At 40.1% G+C, this 17,598-nt stretch overlaps 1 protein-coding gene across 1 annotated transcript in view; it reads right to left on the reverse strand.

Moving 5' to 3' along the window:
• The window catches only part of wdfy4 (WDFY family member 4), a gene marked incomplete at its 5' end in the record, with an annotated part of 306,077 nt that overhangs the window by 236,466 nt on the left and 52,013 nt on the right, over positions 1 to 17,598 (reverse strand). Inside the window, 2 exon segments of the mRNA XM_084321866.1 lie at positions 367 to 468; positions 14,662 to 14,777. Coding sequence (XP_084177992.1) covers positions 367 to 468; positions 14,662 to 14,777 — 218 coding nt within the window.

The raw sequence follows: 17,598 nt of genomic DNA on the forward strand, positions 1-17,598 counted from the left end.
TATCAATAATACACCTGAGTGAAGTCTAGTAAAAAAAAGAATACAAAAAAGAATGTACTTTTTTTTTAATAAAGTTAATAGAATTGTGCGTTAACACGTTAATATCGCGTTAACTTTGACAACCTTAATTAGAACACTTGTGACATGCATTCACTTGCCCTGCCCAGATTTCCCTGCCTTGTCCAGGAGTCGAACCTGCAACCTTCCGCTCGCGAGCCTGCTCGTTTAAGCTTGCCAACGCTGCCATGAATGCATGCGACTGATCCATTCAATTTGTCCACTGTAAAAAGGTTCGCACAAACACCTGTATTCTTATTTTACCTTCGTACGCTTCACCTAAGGGACGGTGTGTGCGAGCGTGCGTACCTGTGTTCCTGACGGAGCGCAGTGTCAGGGCAGACACCAGCTGGAGCATGGCGTTGGTGAGAGCTCTGTCACCGTCCTCCCCACACGACTGTTCCTGAGGACCTGCGGGACACGGGGGGAGGTGTCAGATACGATCCGCAGTGGCGTCGCAGTGGCGTTCATCAGTAAAGCAACAACCAAGGAAATGCTACACAGAGAACCAAGCAAACCTATAGCATTGCTGAGCCTGCAAGGTCCACGTCTGAATCAGTGTCCTATTTACGCTTTACTCAAATAAACTTGGCGGCACGGTGGTGTAGTGGTTAACACTGTCGCCTCACAGCTAGGAGGTCCTGGGTTTGATTCCCGCTTGGGGACCAGGTTGCCAGGTACCCAGGTGGGGGGTATCTCCCGGGCCTTTCTGTGTGGAGTTTGCATGTTCTCCCCCCGTGCTCGCAAGGGTTTCCCCTCCCGATAAGATAAACCCAATGGAAAAACATGCAGACACAACAGATCGCTTTAACGCTGTCGCCTCCCAGACGAAGACAGACAGGAGCACTTGGATTGGTCCCCGGGCGCGGCCCCACGCTGCAGCCCTCGTCTGCTCCCGGCTGCCCTTGGGGGGAAGGACGACGGGATGGGAGGTGCAGAGAACATTTCATCAGCGACTCAGTGCATGTGTGTGTGTTCCTGTGGGTCTGTGTGTGTTAATCTGATGACAAATAAATACTTCTTCTTCTTCTAAATAAAAGTGCTACATTTCAAAAGTAGAGCGGTCGACACTTAACCCCTACCTGCTCCCGGTGAGCAGGTTGGCACCGCCAACTCATGTGTGAGTGAATGTGAGGCATACTGTAAGTTGTGCAGCGCTTTGGATAAAAGTGCGACTGTATATAAATACAGTCCATTTACCAATGAGGTGCAATTCAACATGTATTCAACGCAGGGACGTCCTGAGCCGATCTGAAAGATTGATATCGGAGTCGATTATGGCATAACTGATCTGTAATTGGCTATAATAAGCCAGATCCAAGATCTGTTCCTTTTTGGCAAAGAAATAAATGAAAACCATTAAGGGAAAGCTGTGACGCAGGATGTATATATTTTTTTCTTAATGCAGAGATATTCAATTGTCAGGCATACCTACACTGGATTGCTTTTACTAACTTCCATGTACTTGAAGTGTGCAGTGTGCAGCTGTATCATCTAGGAAAATAAACCTCAAACAAATATTGGATCGGGACAATAATAACTTACTTGGATCAGGGGCAAAAAAAACTAAACGTAATCAGGACATCCCTAATTCAGAGTCAAGAGTCAAGAGTCACTTTATTGTCCCATCAGCTGGGACATTTGTCTTGGGCTTACACCCACACTGCAGCCACAGACACATACATACAGACAGACATGACACAACTGACTCCAAACAGAGGAGATAAACAATATAAAAGATACAGTAAAGTACCTGCACAGCCGGATGTCTGGCAACACCACATATATATAGTATAACCAAATATCGATAATATAATATCGGTTATTCAATAATTGATATCAGTTCCAAAACTATAGAAACAGGAACAGCGGTATTGCCAAAAACCTCATATCGTGCAGCACTATTCAGGCATAAATGCAGGCTCACACAATGTTAAAAACGATGCTAAAAGTAAAAACTAGTGCTGTCAGGCGATTAAAAAAAATTATCTAATTAATTACAGGATTTGTAATTCATTAATCTAATTAATCACATTTTAATCGCATAACCATTTTAGGCCTGATATTTTATATTCTATAATCATATTTCAAATTGCATGTGTCCGGATGGCAGAATTCAGTACTGTATCTCCTTCTGTTTAATCATCTTCCCTTTATTCATTTGCTTAGATTTTTCAGGTCTGGTCAATTTTAGCATGGTGTTATTCACAGTATAAAAAAATAATAATAATAATAATTGAATTGATATTCTCATTTGGTTCATTACAATTTACTCAAGCCTAGTAACAGACACAGTATTTCTGACACTGGGAATACATTCCCTGAGATCCATATGTCCCTAGAATCAGATACCAAGAACATGCAAATGAACCATTTAAAAAAAAAATATTAAATTTTTATTCTACGTTCTTGTGGAATGAATGAGATAAAAAAAAATATATATATATATATATATAGCACCTGAGGAAGCAGAAGCGAAACGCGTTGTGCAATAAAAAAGCTAAAACCAGTCCTAGGAGTGTGCGGTCCCTTCTTTCTTTTTGAAGGTTTTCTCCTTTTAGTTATATATATATATATATATAAAATATATGGACTTCCGGTTTAGCTGCAATATGTAGCGCACGCAATTGGTTACAGCTCCGCTCCCGTTATCGTTAATTTCGTTTAAAAACCTTATTTGGACAATACCTAAAGAGATTAGACCACATCGTATGTATTGATAAGACCCTCTACTAACTATATCAAAAAGACAACATGGATAAGGATAAGAGAAAGGGTGGAAGGAAACAAGACACAGCAATTCTAACGGCGCCGATTGAAACACGCTCAAGGAAAATAACAGGCGACGCTGTGGCAGATCCGTTGGGGACAAGCCCCGACGCGGGGAATATAGAGGAGAATACACAGGGACCAAGGACAACTGGCCCCGAGATGGAGACAATAGATGACAACATAACAGGAACATCAGAAAAAAGTACCGTGAAGGAAAAAGCAGGCGATTTTGAGAAGATAATAGCAAAAACATCCATCGGATCCCTCACTGCTCCAATAACATCAACTGACACAAGCAGTTCAGTTGCACAGCCCGACTTCAACTCTCTGACTATCCTGATCAAAGAACAGATGGTCGCTTTCAAAGCACACGTAGAAGAACAGATGGTCGCTTTCAAAGCACACGTAGAAGAACACTTGGTCGCACACGCTAAACACATCGATACTAAATTCGAAGAGGTTATGAGAGCGGTCGTTTTGCAGTCCGTGCGAATCACGACAGTGGAGATTTCGGTGACAGAAAACACAAAAGCAGTCAAAGCGAACGAAGGTGGCTTGACAGAGATGGGAGAAGAGATGGAAAGAGCTAAAGAGGAATATCGGAGGGAAATAAAATTGCTTAAAAACGAAGTGATGGAGAGGCAACTAGAAACCCATCGTTACCACAGGCGGAATAACATCCGCATTGTGGGGCTTGATGAAGCAGTGAACTGCGAAGACATCAACTTTCCAAAAGAGTTATCAACGATTTTGGAAAACTCCGATCCAAACAAAGTGCCAGAAGTGGAACAAGTTTACAGAATTGGTTCCCAGGGGCAAAGTATCAACGGGCCGAGAGTCATCATTGTCACTCTGCGGAAAACTACAACAAGGGATGACATCATCAAATATGCTCGCAACCAACGTGGGAAGCTGAAGTATGGTGATAAACCAATATTTATCTACGAAGATTTGAGCAGAGAGGCCATCATCCGACGTCAACCATACAAAGATGTGATGCAAAAGCTGTACAAAGCCGGCTACAAGCCAAGGCTAGCATATCCGGCGCTGTTATCATTCTTGGGCAATAACGGCCGCAGGTCAGGTCCATTTACACCCTTTGAAGCTGAGGATTTCCTGAATCAAAATGCAGCAAATAACCCAAAGCATGACGAAAATGCCGGAATCAGTTAAGCCTCTCTCTAAATATATACCAGTGTTGGAATGACTTTATTGTGTTCATCAATGAGGTCATTCCACCAGTGTTGAAATGACATTGTTGTGTTCATCAAAGTAGCAAACGATATGCAAGTCGTCTATAACAAAGTGTACTGTGTATAATACGATTCATAATACATTATAATTTCAGTCTCTGGTCTCTGAGGGGACAAATAAATATCAATGCAAAAAGATCTATCTGGAATATTCTGGGTTTATCGCTCAAATGCCCTGGGTCTCTTAGATCATTCTGGAATGTAAAATAGTCTAGGCACTAGTATATTCTACAACCTTCTAGAATATAAGGCACCATGACAACGAAGCATACAACTATAACAATAACATTCGGTGTGCATACACATAGCAGATAATAAATTAAATGAAGTGCAATCAGTCCTTAATAATACTTTAAAATTAACCACACATAAACGTATGAGCACAGCAAGGTTATTCTAACAATTTAAGTAATCACTCCATTAAAGGCACATTGAAGCGCTAAAAGGCGCTGCTTTTCTATCTTATCTAATCAGTTAAATCGGTTCTAGTGGCTTCTCCACGTTGATAATTATTTATCTCTTATTCCTTATCTATATCTTTCCATTGATTTTTATTTAATTTAATTTTTTCTTCTCATTACTCTATATTCTTTAAATATATTTTAACTTACATTGTTCTTTTCCAATGTTCTTCACATTAAGGTGTCAATATTACTCTATATTTTTTAAATATATTTTAACTTACATTATTCTTTTCCAATGTTCTTCACATTAAGGTGTCAATATTGCTCTACAATCTTTTCCTTTTTTTTTTTTCCCCACACGTTGGTGGAGGGTTCAAAGGAATATGTCGATAAAGGTTTATTCTCTTTTTTTTATTTTATTTTTTATTTTTATCTTTAGGTTATTTATCACAACACTTCATTACAGTAAGGGAAGGTGCAAGACCAAAAGCGACATTCTATTGCAATAGAATGGAAATGTTAGATCCTATGGCAATGTGCATAGGAAAATTAGGATTACAATGCTCAGTTTGGGCAATCCGGTGGACCATGGGAGAAAGTCAATCGCGGAGGATGTGTTCTTGGAACACAGGCATGTTCGACTTTCTGGGTGAGGGGAAAATAGGGGATTTTTATTTGTATATATATATGTTTTTAAGCTCAGCTCTCAACGGGACCTCATTAATTGGATGTGCATCTATTGTAGCTTCATACTCCAGAAACATTACCAAAAACTACACGAAAACATGCATAGACTATGGCTAGTTTGAATATAATGGTATGGAACACCGGTGGGATAAACAAACAACACAAGCGCAAAAGCGTGCTTACACTCGTATGTATTGATAAGACCCTCTACTAACTATATCAAAAAGACAACATGGATAAGGATAAGAGAAAGGGTGGAAGGAAACAAGACACAGCAATTCTAACGGCGCCGATTGAAACACGCTCAAGGAAAATAACAGGCGACGCTGTGGCAGATCCGTTGGGGACAAGCCCCGACGCGGGGAATATAGAGGAGAATACACAGGGACCAAGGACAACTGGCCCCGAGATGGAGACAATAGATGACAACATAACAGGAACATCAGAAAAAAGTACCGTGAAGGAAAAAGCAGGCGATTTTGAGAAGATAATAGCAAAAACATCCATCGGATCCCTCACTGCTCCAATAACATCAACTGACACAAGCAGTTCAGTTGCACAGCCCGACTTCAACTCTCTGACTATCCTGATCAAAGAACAGATGGTCGCTTTCAAAGCACACGTAGAAGAACAGATGGTCGCTTTCAAAGCACACGTAGAAGAACACTTGGTCGCACACGCTAAACACATCGATACTAAATTCGAAGAGGTTATGAGAGCGGTCGTTTTGCAGTCCGTGCGAATCACGACAGTGGAGATTTCGGTGACAGAAAACACAAAAGCAGTCAAAGCGAACGAAGGTGGCTTGACAGAGATGGGAGAAGAGATGGAAAGAGCTAAAGAGGAATATCGGAGGGAAATAAAATTGCTTAAAAACGAAGTGATGGAGAGGCAACTAGAAACCCATCGTTACCACAGGCGGAATAACATCCGCATTGTGGGGCTTGATGAAGCAGTGAACTGCGAAGACATCAACTTTCCAAAAGAGTTATCAACGATTTTGGAAAACTCCGATCCAAACAAAGTGCCAGAAGTGGAACAAGTTTACAGAATTGGTTCCCAGGGGCAAAGTATCAACGGGCCGAGAGTCATCATTGTCACTCTGCGGAAAACTACAACAAGGGATGACATCATCAAATATGCTCGCAACCAACGTGGGAAGCTGAAGTATGGTGATAAACCAATATTTATCTACGAAGATTTGAGCAGAGAGGCCATCATCCGACGTCAACCATACAAAGATGTGATGCAAAAGCTGTACAAAGCCGGCTACAAGCCAAGGCTAGCATATCCGGCGCTGTTATCATTCTTGGGCAATAACGGCCGCAGGTCAGGTCCATTTACACCCTTTGAAGCTGAGGATTTCCTGAATCAAAATGCAGCAAATAACCCAAAGCATGACGAAAATGCCGGAATCAGTTAAGCCTCTCTCTAAATATATACCAGTGTTGGAATGACTTTATTGTGTTCATCAATGAGGTCATTCCACCAGTGTTGAAATGACATTGTTGTGTTCATCAAAGTAGCAAACGATATGCAAGTCGTCTATAACAAAGTGTACTGTGTATAATACGATTCATAATACATTATAATTTCAGTCTCTGGTCTCTGAGGGGACAAATAAATATCAATGCAAAAAGATCTATCTGGAATATTCTGGGTTTATCGCTCAAATGCCCTGGGTCTCTTAGATCATTCTGGAATGTAAAATAGTCTAGGCACTAGTATATTCTACAACCTTCTAGAATATAAGGCACCATGACAACGAAGCATACAACTATAACAATAACATTCGGTGTGCATACACATAGCAGATAATAAATTAAATGAAGTGCAATCAGTCCTTAATAATACTTTAAAATTAACCACACATAAACGTATGAGCACAGCAAGGTTATTCTAACAATTTAAGTAATCACTCCATTAAAGGCACATTGAAGCGCTAAAAGGCGCTGCTTTTCTATCTTATCTAATCAGTTAAATCGGTTCTAGTGGCTTCTCCACGTTGATAATTATTTATCTCTTATTCCTTATCTATATCTTTCCATTGATTTTATTTTATTTAATTTTTTCTTCTCATTACTCTATATTCTTTAAATATATTTTAACTTACATTGTTCTTTTCCAATGTTCTTCACATTAAGGTGTCAATATTACTCTATATTCTTTAAATATATTTTAACTTACATTATTCTTTTCCAATGTTCTTCACATTAAGGTGTCAATATTGCTCTACAATCTTTTCCTTTTTTTTTCTTCCCCCACACGTTGGTGGAGGGTTCAAAGGAATATGTCGATAAAGGTTTATTCTCTTTTTTTTATTTTATTTTTTATTTTTATCTTTAGGTTATTTATCACAACACTTCATTACAGTAAGGGAAGGTGCAAGACCAAAAGCGACATTCTATTGCAATAGAATGGAAATGTTAGATCCTATGGCAATGTGCATAGGAAAATTAGGATTACAATGCTCAGTTTGGGCAATCCGGTGGACCATGGGAGAAAGTCAATCGCGGAGGATGTGTTCTTGGAACACAGGCATGTTCGACTTTCTGGGTGAGGGGAAAATAGGGGATTTTTATTTGTATATATATATGTTTTTAAGCTCAGCTCTCAACGGGACCTCATTAATTGGATGTGCATCTATTGTAGCTTCATACTCCAGAAACATTACCAAAAACTACACGAAAACATGCATAGACTATGGCTAGTTTGAATATAATGGTATGGAACACCGGTGGGATAAACAAACAACACAAGCGCAAAAGCGTGCTTACACTGATGAAAAAAGAACATGTGGACGTGGCTCTATTAAGCGAAACGCACATTTTAGAGGGAGACATAAATACGTTAGCGGATAACATATACCATAATATTAGTCACTCTTCTTTTGCTACGAGAACTAGAGGGGTAGCCATAGTCGTCAGACGCAAATTAAATATCGAATTGAAAGGGGTATGGTCGGATGCTGAGGGGCGCATAACTATAGCTAGGATTATACACAATAACAGGAAAATTGCATTGGCAGCGGTATATGCCCCGAATTTGTACGAAGTGGGTTTCTTCACTTCACTAACAGGAGAAATGTTAAACCATCCCGAGTACTCATATATAATAGGTGCGGATTTTAATGCCATTTGGAACCCAAGGATGGACAAAACTTACCTTTCCTTCTCCAGCGAACAAAAGAATTCATCTAAAGCATTAAAAGATTGGTCGAAATCAACAGGAGTAACTGATTTATGGCGTTCACTTAACCCCATGACCCGCAAGTACTCCTGTCGTTCGGCGAGACACAACACACTATCCAGAATTGATTACGTCTTTGCATCCCCGAGAATATTTGATAAATATGAAGTGGAAATGACACCCAATGCGCTATCAGATCACTGCTACTTAATCCTGAAAGCAACATTTGGTACACTATCTACCCGGGCCCCAAGATGGCGTTTTAATTCGATGCTGCTTAACAACAAGGAATTCATTACACAAATTAAAGAAGCTCTCACAGTATTCCTACAAGATAATGCTAACTCGGTGCAAGATCCCAGAATATTATGGATGTCGGTAAAGAATATGATCAAGGATTTCTCGGATAGATTTACCTCCATATTGCGCAAAAATCAAAACACAAAACTGTCTGAAATGGAAACGCTTTACTCAACGCTTTTTAATTCTTTAAAATACAACAACTCTACTAGACTAGATAACCAAGTTAACATTCTAAAGACAGAGATCAAAGCAATGTACAGACAAAAATCGGAATTGCAAATACGCAGCACTAGACAACAGCAGTACTTCCAAGGTTCTAAACCTAGTCACCTATTAGCCATGCGACTAAGAATTAATGCAAAATTTGCAGATATAACTGCCATTAGGAAACAACAAGCTCTAGTAACAGAACCCAAAATAATAAACGATACATTCAAAGAATTCTACTCCGATTTATATAACTCAGAAACGACCTTTGATCAAGACAAATTAGACACATATCTTAATCAAATTACTCTCCCTAAACTTACGGATGAAGACGCTAAACAGTTAGAAGTACCGATCACATTAGAAGAACTCAAGAAGGCCATATCCGGAATGAAAAACGGCAAAGCTCCGGGAATTGACGGTATCCCATCAGAAATGTACATTTCTTGCTGGGACATATTTGGACCCTTATTACTAAATATGATCTTATACTCAGTCAAAGAGGGAAGCTTCATTGAACACCAAAATACCGCACTCATTTCAGTTCTTCACAAAAAAGACAAAGACCCCACTGAATGCGGTAGTTACCGTCCTTTAAGCCTCCTCGGAACCGATGTCAAACTGTACTCTAAGATATTAGCCATCAGATTGCAAAAGCATATGACGTCTTTAGTTCATCCGGACCAAACAGGCTTCATAAAAGGTCGCCTGATCAATGATAACATAAGGCGAATACTGCACGTACTAGATACAGACAAAGAGGACATCACACCTAAGGCGATACTATCCCTGGATGCTATGAAAGCATTTGACAGGTTGGAATGGCCGTTTCTATGGGCAGTATTGGAAAGGATGGGGTTAGGAAAAGGTTTCATTGATATGATTAAAGTACTATACAAGGACCCATCGGCCAGGATTACAACAGGCACATTCATCTCCGATATCTTTCCGGTATCACGCTCAGCCAGACAAGGTTGCCCTCTTAGTCCCGGACTATTCGATCTATCATTAGAACCTTTAGCACAATTTATAAGACAATCCCAACACATAGAACCAATAGTAATCAAGGGCACACATCATAAAATTTGTTTATATGCGGACGACGTAATATTGTTCATGCAAAACCCCAACAACACATTGCCGCTTATACTCAAGTTGATAGAGAACTTTGGTGATTTATCGGGATTTAAAATAAATTGGCCTAAGTCGGCTTTTCTTCCTCTTAACACCAGTGCAAAAAAAGAGACAACCCTCCCAGGTGCGATACCCATGGTCAAACATTTCAGATGCTTGGGTGTGGAAATATTTCCCACCATAAGACAAACGGTGAAGCACAATTACACAAAAATACAGAACAAAATCAAGGACGACCTGGACAGGTGGGCAAAACTTAAAAACTCAGTACAGGCAAGGGTATCAATAGTTAAGATGGATGTATTACCAAGAATCAATTTCTTCAGCTCAATGCTTCCGTTACCTCCTCCAGAGGGCTACTGGAAAAGATTACAAACCTCCACATACAAATTTATTTGGAATAACAAACCACCTCGCATAAAAAGATCCACCGCACAGAGAAATAAAGCAGACGGTGGCATGGCAGTCCCAGATTTTTTACAATATTTTAATGCCTTCACATTAAGACCATTGAAGAAGATATGGTTTGACCCCGAGGCTTTGGTATCTTGGAGAAAATTAGAAGAAAACATAGTAGCCCCACAGAGATTGAAAGACATAGCATACACTAAACTTTCAATCAAGCATTGTGAGCGAGAATTTGGCCCAATAATAACCCATGCAATCAGGACATGGCGGGAAACACAAAGGAAATTTCCTAACCCTCAAGTATGGCATAATCACACTCCCATATTCAATAACAATGCTCTCTTAATGGGAAAACGACCTATAAGATTCCCTGTATGGGAAGAAAGAGGCATACACTCATTAGGGGATATTTTTAATAACAAGGGCCTCTGTAGTTATGTCGAAATATGCATAAAGTTTAACCTCACCGAGTCCACATGGCTTTTTTACATACAGTTACGACTTTGTATGAGATCTCACGGTGTTCCATTACACATACCAATTGAACACCACAGATACCACAAATTTTTCTATGAAAGAGATACATTGGGAGGTTTTGTATCAGGTTTTTATTATCAATTACTAACGTCCTTGTATGAAACCCTTCAACTAGACAATGTCTGGAGGAGGGATATACCAGACCTGGAAAATGACTTTGATTGGCAAGGAGCCTGGGCAAATGTCCGACTTACATCAAGGAACCCGGATCATCAACAAATCAATCTGAACTATATTCACAGGACATACTTGACTCCTATAAGGCTGTGCAAAATGGGGCTTATACAAGACTCCAAATGCTCCCAATGTACAAATGGGGACGAAGGAACATTTATGCACATGTATTGGGACTGCCCACCAGTTAAGGCATTCTGGAAAGATGTGTCCCAACAATTATCAATACTCGTATTTTGGAATATACCTGTACACCCCGCGGTATTGCTATTGAATGATGTTTTTGAGTTTGCAGTGAATCCACAACTAAAAAGATTGGTTTTATCGGGTATCACAGTAGCTAAAAAACTGATCGCATCACGTTGGTTTCAACCGGAAAAAATGTGCCGGAAAGTGTGGTTTCTTACATATCTCGATGTGATATATCAAGAAATATCTACAGCAAGAATTCTGGGGCTCAATGAATCCAAAATGTCAATGTGGTTAGAAGTGGTGGAGAGAATAAAAGCTAGCCTATAATGGTGATGTTTGGTTAGGAGTGGGGGATAATGGAGGCACTATCCAAGAGGGGGTCCGGGAGGGGGGGGTTTGAGCTGGAGCATATGTGTGTAGGGTTTTAGAAAATAGGTATTAGGGGTATATTATATACTAACATTTATATAATTGTAACTTCGCTGGATATACACTGTATACGGTTAAAATGTTATTATTGACTATTTTTGTTTTATCCTGTTTCTGTACTTGCATATATTTTAACCACCTTTACTGAAAGTTTCATTATACATTGTGTGTTGAGTACTGACTTTTAATAAGTTTTGTTTTGCAATAATAAAAAAATTAAAAAAAAAAAAAAAAAAATATAAATATATATATTTGTGTATATATATATATATATATATATATATATAAATAAAGATTTAGGGCAGCAGAGCTCTCAAAGTATGTAATGAAACACAAATCAAGTTTATTAGCGACAGCCGACAGGATCATACAAAACATGTGGTCAAGGGACATATTTTGTTTTGTTAGGCTGCTGAGTGGTTAGCACACCCATCTCTAGATCAGATTTTGCCAACTTAAATGGGAGTTTGTGCCTTAGCACATTTTTGTTAGACATTTAGTTTGACTACAGATCAATCAGAAACAATTCAAGAATATAAACTTTGAGTAGGCGTAAAACCCCATATTATTTCCCCACAGGAATAAATAAAGATCCATCTTATCCTATCTTGTTTTATAAAGATATGTATGGTAGGGAGTTTACTCACTGCTCGTAGAACGTGAGATAGTTAACTGACCAAGTGGCGCTACTTCACAAGCATTAATCACTCAACCAGATTCCTTGGTCATTTACAATTAAGACACCACAATGGCCTGGTCTGTTGTGGTAAACTATAGCTGGTTAACACATTGGACGCCAACAACGTCATAATTCGTTATTGCCCGCCATGCGTTGAACGCCAACAACGTGATAATTCGTTGTTGGGATCAATATTAAATTTTTTCGCCATGGCATTCATAATTCATCCAGCCTCCCTGCGGGACTGCAGCTGCACCCTGTCTGATATTGCAACGCCTCAATACCGCCGCCTGGTGGATGATCGGGCGAGTTACACTCCACACCAAACCGGAAGTGGAGCTGGTGCATCGAGGAAATCCCTCCGGCAGTAATATCTTGTAATGTGGATCAAGAGACACAATCGAGTGCATTGGGATCGCTTTCGAAACGCATTCATCTATATGATTTCGGCGTTTATTGCGTCATACAAACGGGAAATGGATCTAGCAGATCGACGTCAAATTAATTGTAATATTTTTCCTCCAGTCTCATCGGCGAACGGTAAGAGGAATATAACGTTATTTTCAGCTTGATTGTCCATTTCTTTGTTTGCAATCCATCTGGTCAACATATCAACCCATACTAAATAAAGCCATTACTGACGATCAAGGAATTATAAACGACCCCCCCCCCCCCCCCTTTCCTTCACGCATGATGAAGCATAATGTATACCGATCATATACATCATGATGAAGCATAATGTATACCGATCATATACATTTGAATTTTTTAATATAGCGTGTATAGGAAAGAAACGCCAAACGATAATCTTTATGCTTTAGGGCCTATAACTCGCGTTTTTGGAATTACAGCAGAAAAGCTTAAAAACATACTTATATTCTCGACGGTTTTAACACAACATTGTATGAATGAAAAAATATAACGTTCCCACATCCGGAACGATAGATACCCGATGTTGAATGGGCCATAGTAATGTCAAGTTATAGCTATAATATTTAAAAAGTTATAGCCCTGCAAAGAAGGTAAACATCTCCATAGGCTCACAGCGGTGGCAGACTGGACCCAATGATGGGTACAATGCACGGCGCCCAATGTGTTAACGGCTGGGGGATGTTACTCTACAATTACTAATATTTCTTTTACCTCCTACATTTACCAAGAAAACATATACACACACTGATGGTAAGCTACTGTATATTATACGGTAGCGACACAATCCACATGTACAGTATATACACTTAATGACAGCTGAAAATTGCAATAATACACACGTACAACAAATGTTGTCCTATTTTACGCTAACGTTATTTTCTGCTGTTGGCACCGCTCACAGGGTAAAGAAGCACCACCTGGTGGCCGTCGGTACAAACAACACCCAGTGGTAGAATGCCCTTCTTTTTACACTAAAAAGGTGGGTTTTAGAACTGTGTAGACTGTAGACTAGGGGCGCATTGTCTCTATACAAAAGAAGAACAAATTGGAAAGAGTCACAGCAATGCCTCTTGACCAAAGCAAATCAATCAGAGGTAGCTGTTGTAGAGTCACGTTATACCACACAGTAAAGGCATAGGTTTTCTTTTGCCCACGTGCCATTGGCCTACCTATCTATTTTATTGCACTTCTATTTTACTTTGTCCATTGCTTTTTATTACAGATTCAAAACGGTCAGGTATTAAACTGTGTTGGTATCAAACAAGAAAGACTGTCAGGCTTTAAAACTGTGTAGGACCCAGGCCTAGAACTGCGCCCTGAGAGGGAGGTTTGCCCTGAGTGGGAGGTTCAAACGGTCAAAGTGGGTATCAAACAGGAGGGAAGATTGTCAGGTTTTTAACTGTGGATACCAAACAGAGAAGGTAAAGACGACTTTAAACTGTTAAACAGTCATCCAGAACTATTTTATTGCACTGTAAAAAAACAGATTTTATATGTATGCACTTTATGTGCTCATTTCATGTCTATTCTATTCTACTACTTATTGCACTATTTTACTCTGTCTATTCTATCTTACTATTTTTATTATTGTCTTTTTTTTAAAACTGAATCAAACCATAAACACGGTGGCCTGTTGGGATGTTAGTCTAATCTGAAAAACTGTGATTTTATATGTCTGCACTTTATGTGCTAATTTTATACCTGTCTTTTTCTGTTGTGAAGCACTTTGAGCTGCAGTTTCTGTATGAAAGGTGCTATACAAATAAAGTTGTATTATTATTATTATTATTATTATTATTATTACCTGTCACTCTGACCTTCCTGAGAATCTTGGCTCTCCTGCGGAGCTCTCCCAGCAGCAGCTCCAGCATGCCTCCGTCACTCAGCACCTCCGCTAGGAGACCACTACACACCGTCATCCTGGAGGAGACGGAGGAGAGACGGAGGAGAGACGGAGGAGAGACAGAGGAGAGACAGAGGAGAGACGGAGGAGAGACGGAGGAGAGACGGAGGAGAGAAAGAGGAGAGACAGAGGAGAGACGGAGGAGAGACATCACTGGACCAAAGCCAACATGCAACATAACCTGTTAACACAATAAGCAGAACCCCCACTCACCCACACAGACACACACTATTGTCCAAAGATCGAAATGCTAAATAGTACCATCATAGTACACCTCTGTACATACATCTGATTAGCACTACACTCAGTAGTACTCATTTATATATTTTATACCCAGTTTAATCACCTGTACATTGTATATTACTACTGCACTTTACTGTTACATTTGCACTCTGGTTGGATGCCGAACTTATTTTCGTCGCACTGTACCTGTGCTGTATAATGACAATACATTTCTAATCTAATATAATATAATCTAATCTAATATAGAAAGTCAAGTCAAGTCAAATCAAGTCAATTGTTCCTTTATTAATCCCCTTGGGGAAATTCAAGTGTCATAGCAGCATGGGGGGGGGGGGGGGGGGGGGGGGTGCAGGTGGGATAGGTATAATATTAATTGTATAAGTAATAATAATAGAACATAGAACAAAGTGCTAGTAGTAATGATAATAGTGATAACTGTAGTAGTAGTGAACAGTAGTGGGTGGCAGGATTTATTCAGACAGTAGTAATAGTGATGATGGTATAGGTCCAAACCATAGTAAACAGTGTTTATTATTAAAGGGGACATGCATTGCTATTCCTAGCACTATTTGGGCAACTTTACACAATTCCTGTTAGTCTATTGAACACATCTGTAAGCTTTTATAAAAAAAAATGCATTGTTTTATATTTCTAATCAAGTACTCAAAAGCCAATTTGGATTTCAGGCTGTGTTGGCCTGGCTCCGCCCATAAGCACTTTGTGTAAATGAGTGTGCGCTACTGCTGCTTCCCTGCGAGGTCCAGGTTGGAGAGACGCGCGTGGTTTGTTCCCCGCGCGTGGTTTGTTTCCCCGACAGAAGGTCCTCTCTCTCTCTCTCTCTCTCTCTCTCTCTCCCTCTCTCTCCCTCTCTCTCCCTCTCCCCCTCTCCCTCTCTCCCTCTCTCCCTCTCTCCCTCTCTCCCTCCCTCCATCTCCCTCTCTATCTCTCTCTCACTCGCTCGTTGTCTGTCTCTCTCTGTTTGAGGAAGTGAAGATAATTCCACTCGCTCTGCTGTCGCTGTCAACCATAGAGTTAGTTATGCAAATCAGTGCTATATTCACGTCAGCAAAACCATCAAATCAGAACAGCTTAGTTGAGTGAGGGAGGATCTCGTGAACTCGAGACTAGACTGATGAGTCAATATGGTATTTAGAGACACAGACCAATTGATACTAACCCCTATTACTATAAAACCATGCTAAACACAGAAAAAAGCCATTTATAATACATGTCCCCTTTAACACATTGAGTGCCACGCCCCTTCCGGGAAGTGACCTGGCCTTGCCGTCCATTAACCCCATGTAAACGTAGTTGTACTTTGTAAAGCTAAACCTATATTTTATAGTATAGCTATGGGTCTAATAACGCCGCCGAGTCTCATTGAGCTGCTTCTGGTCAACGTGCAAAAAACTTATTCTTTTTTCATCCATACATTTCCGTTTTTAATATGAACATAGTCCGGCCGCTTCTGAGCAATGCCAGGGAAAATACAAGAAAACAGCGTTTTTGTGTAATTCAATAAACACGTTGTAATTTTTCACGTGATTATCGGATCTTCCTGAAATCAACGCTAGATCATCACTATTATCCTTTGTCGTGCACGCATGCAATGTGATTTAGACCGGCGCCCCCCCCCCCCCCTCCTGCAACTCAACGGCACACAGTTATACACATAAAACACAGATAGCTTCAATAGCTGTAGAAATAAATATCAGATCAACGCAAGCTTTCATATATGGTGTCCTTACCTGTTCTCTGAAGTAATGCAAAAAAAAGAATCCAATAATCTCATCGCCATTCCAGTTATCCACAGCGATCATGTCCCCAACGTTGTTGGGCATTGCACTTCAACGGGCGGGCGGGGTCAGTAGTTCAAACCATCCCTACAAGCATGTGTTTTGCCGGAGTGTTTAGGACCCGCCCCCATTCCGCAGCTCGGTAGAGAAAATAAACGAACCCGTTTCTAACGGGGTGCATTACTGGCCGAAGGCGTTAGAGGGCGGTATAATACAGTCTGCCAGCTCAGACACACTCAGAACAGTATGCACAAGGTGCCCCGCTGAATTATGAATGGCAATAGATAATAAAACGAAATACTGTGACAGAAACGTAGATCTTCGTGAATGGCAATCAAAGTGTTAAGAGTCAGATACTCCTAACAGTGTTTATTATTAAGAGTCAGATAGTCCTAACAGTGTTTATTATTAAGAGTCAGATAGTCCTAACAGTGTTTATTTTTAACTCATTGGACGCCACAGACTTGAGCATCGTTTGTTCCTACCACGCCACGCTCTAAAAGCTAGAAATAAGTGGCAGTGTTTTCAGGGCTATATATTCTATATTATAGCTATGGATACAATACTATGGCCCATTTGACACCAACTATCTATCGTTCATATGTGAAAAAGAATAGATTTTTAGTATCGTATCGTTTTAGAGTGATCCTGTCTAATCCCAGAAAACGACGATATGCAGCAAAACATGAATTTCACTAAAAGCGTTGGCGTTTCTCGCCTGGACACGCTACTATTTCCAAATCAAATGTATATAATAGGTATTATGTTTCATCATGAATGCATGAAAGGGGGGGGGGGG

This window comes from Notolepis coatsorum, assembly GCF_963971535.1.
Source record: "Notolepis coatsorum genome assembly, chromosome: 9".
Lineage (NCBI taxonomy): Eukaryota > Metazoa > Chordata > Actinopteri > Aulopiformes > Paralepididae > Notolepis > Notolepis coatsorum.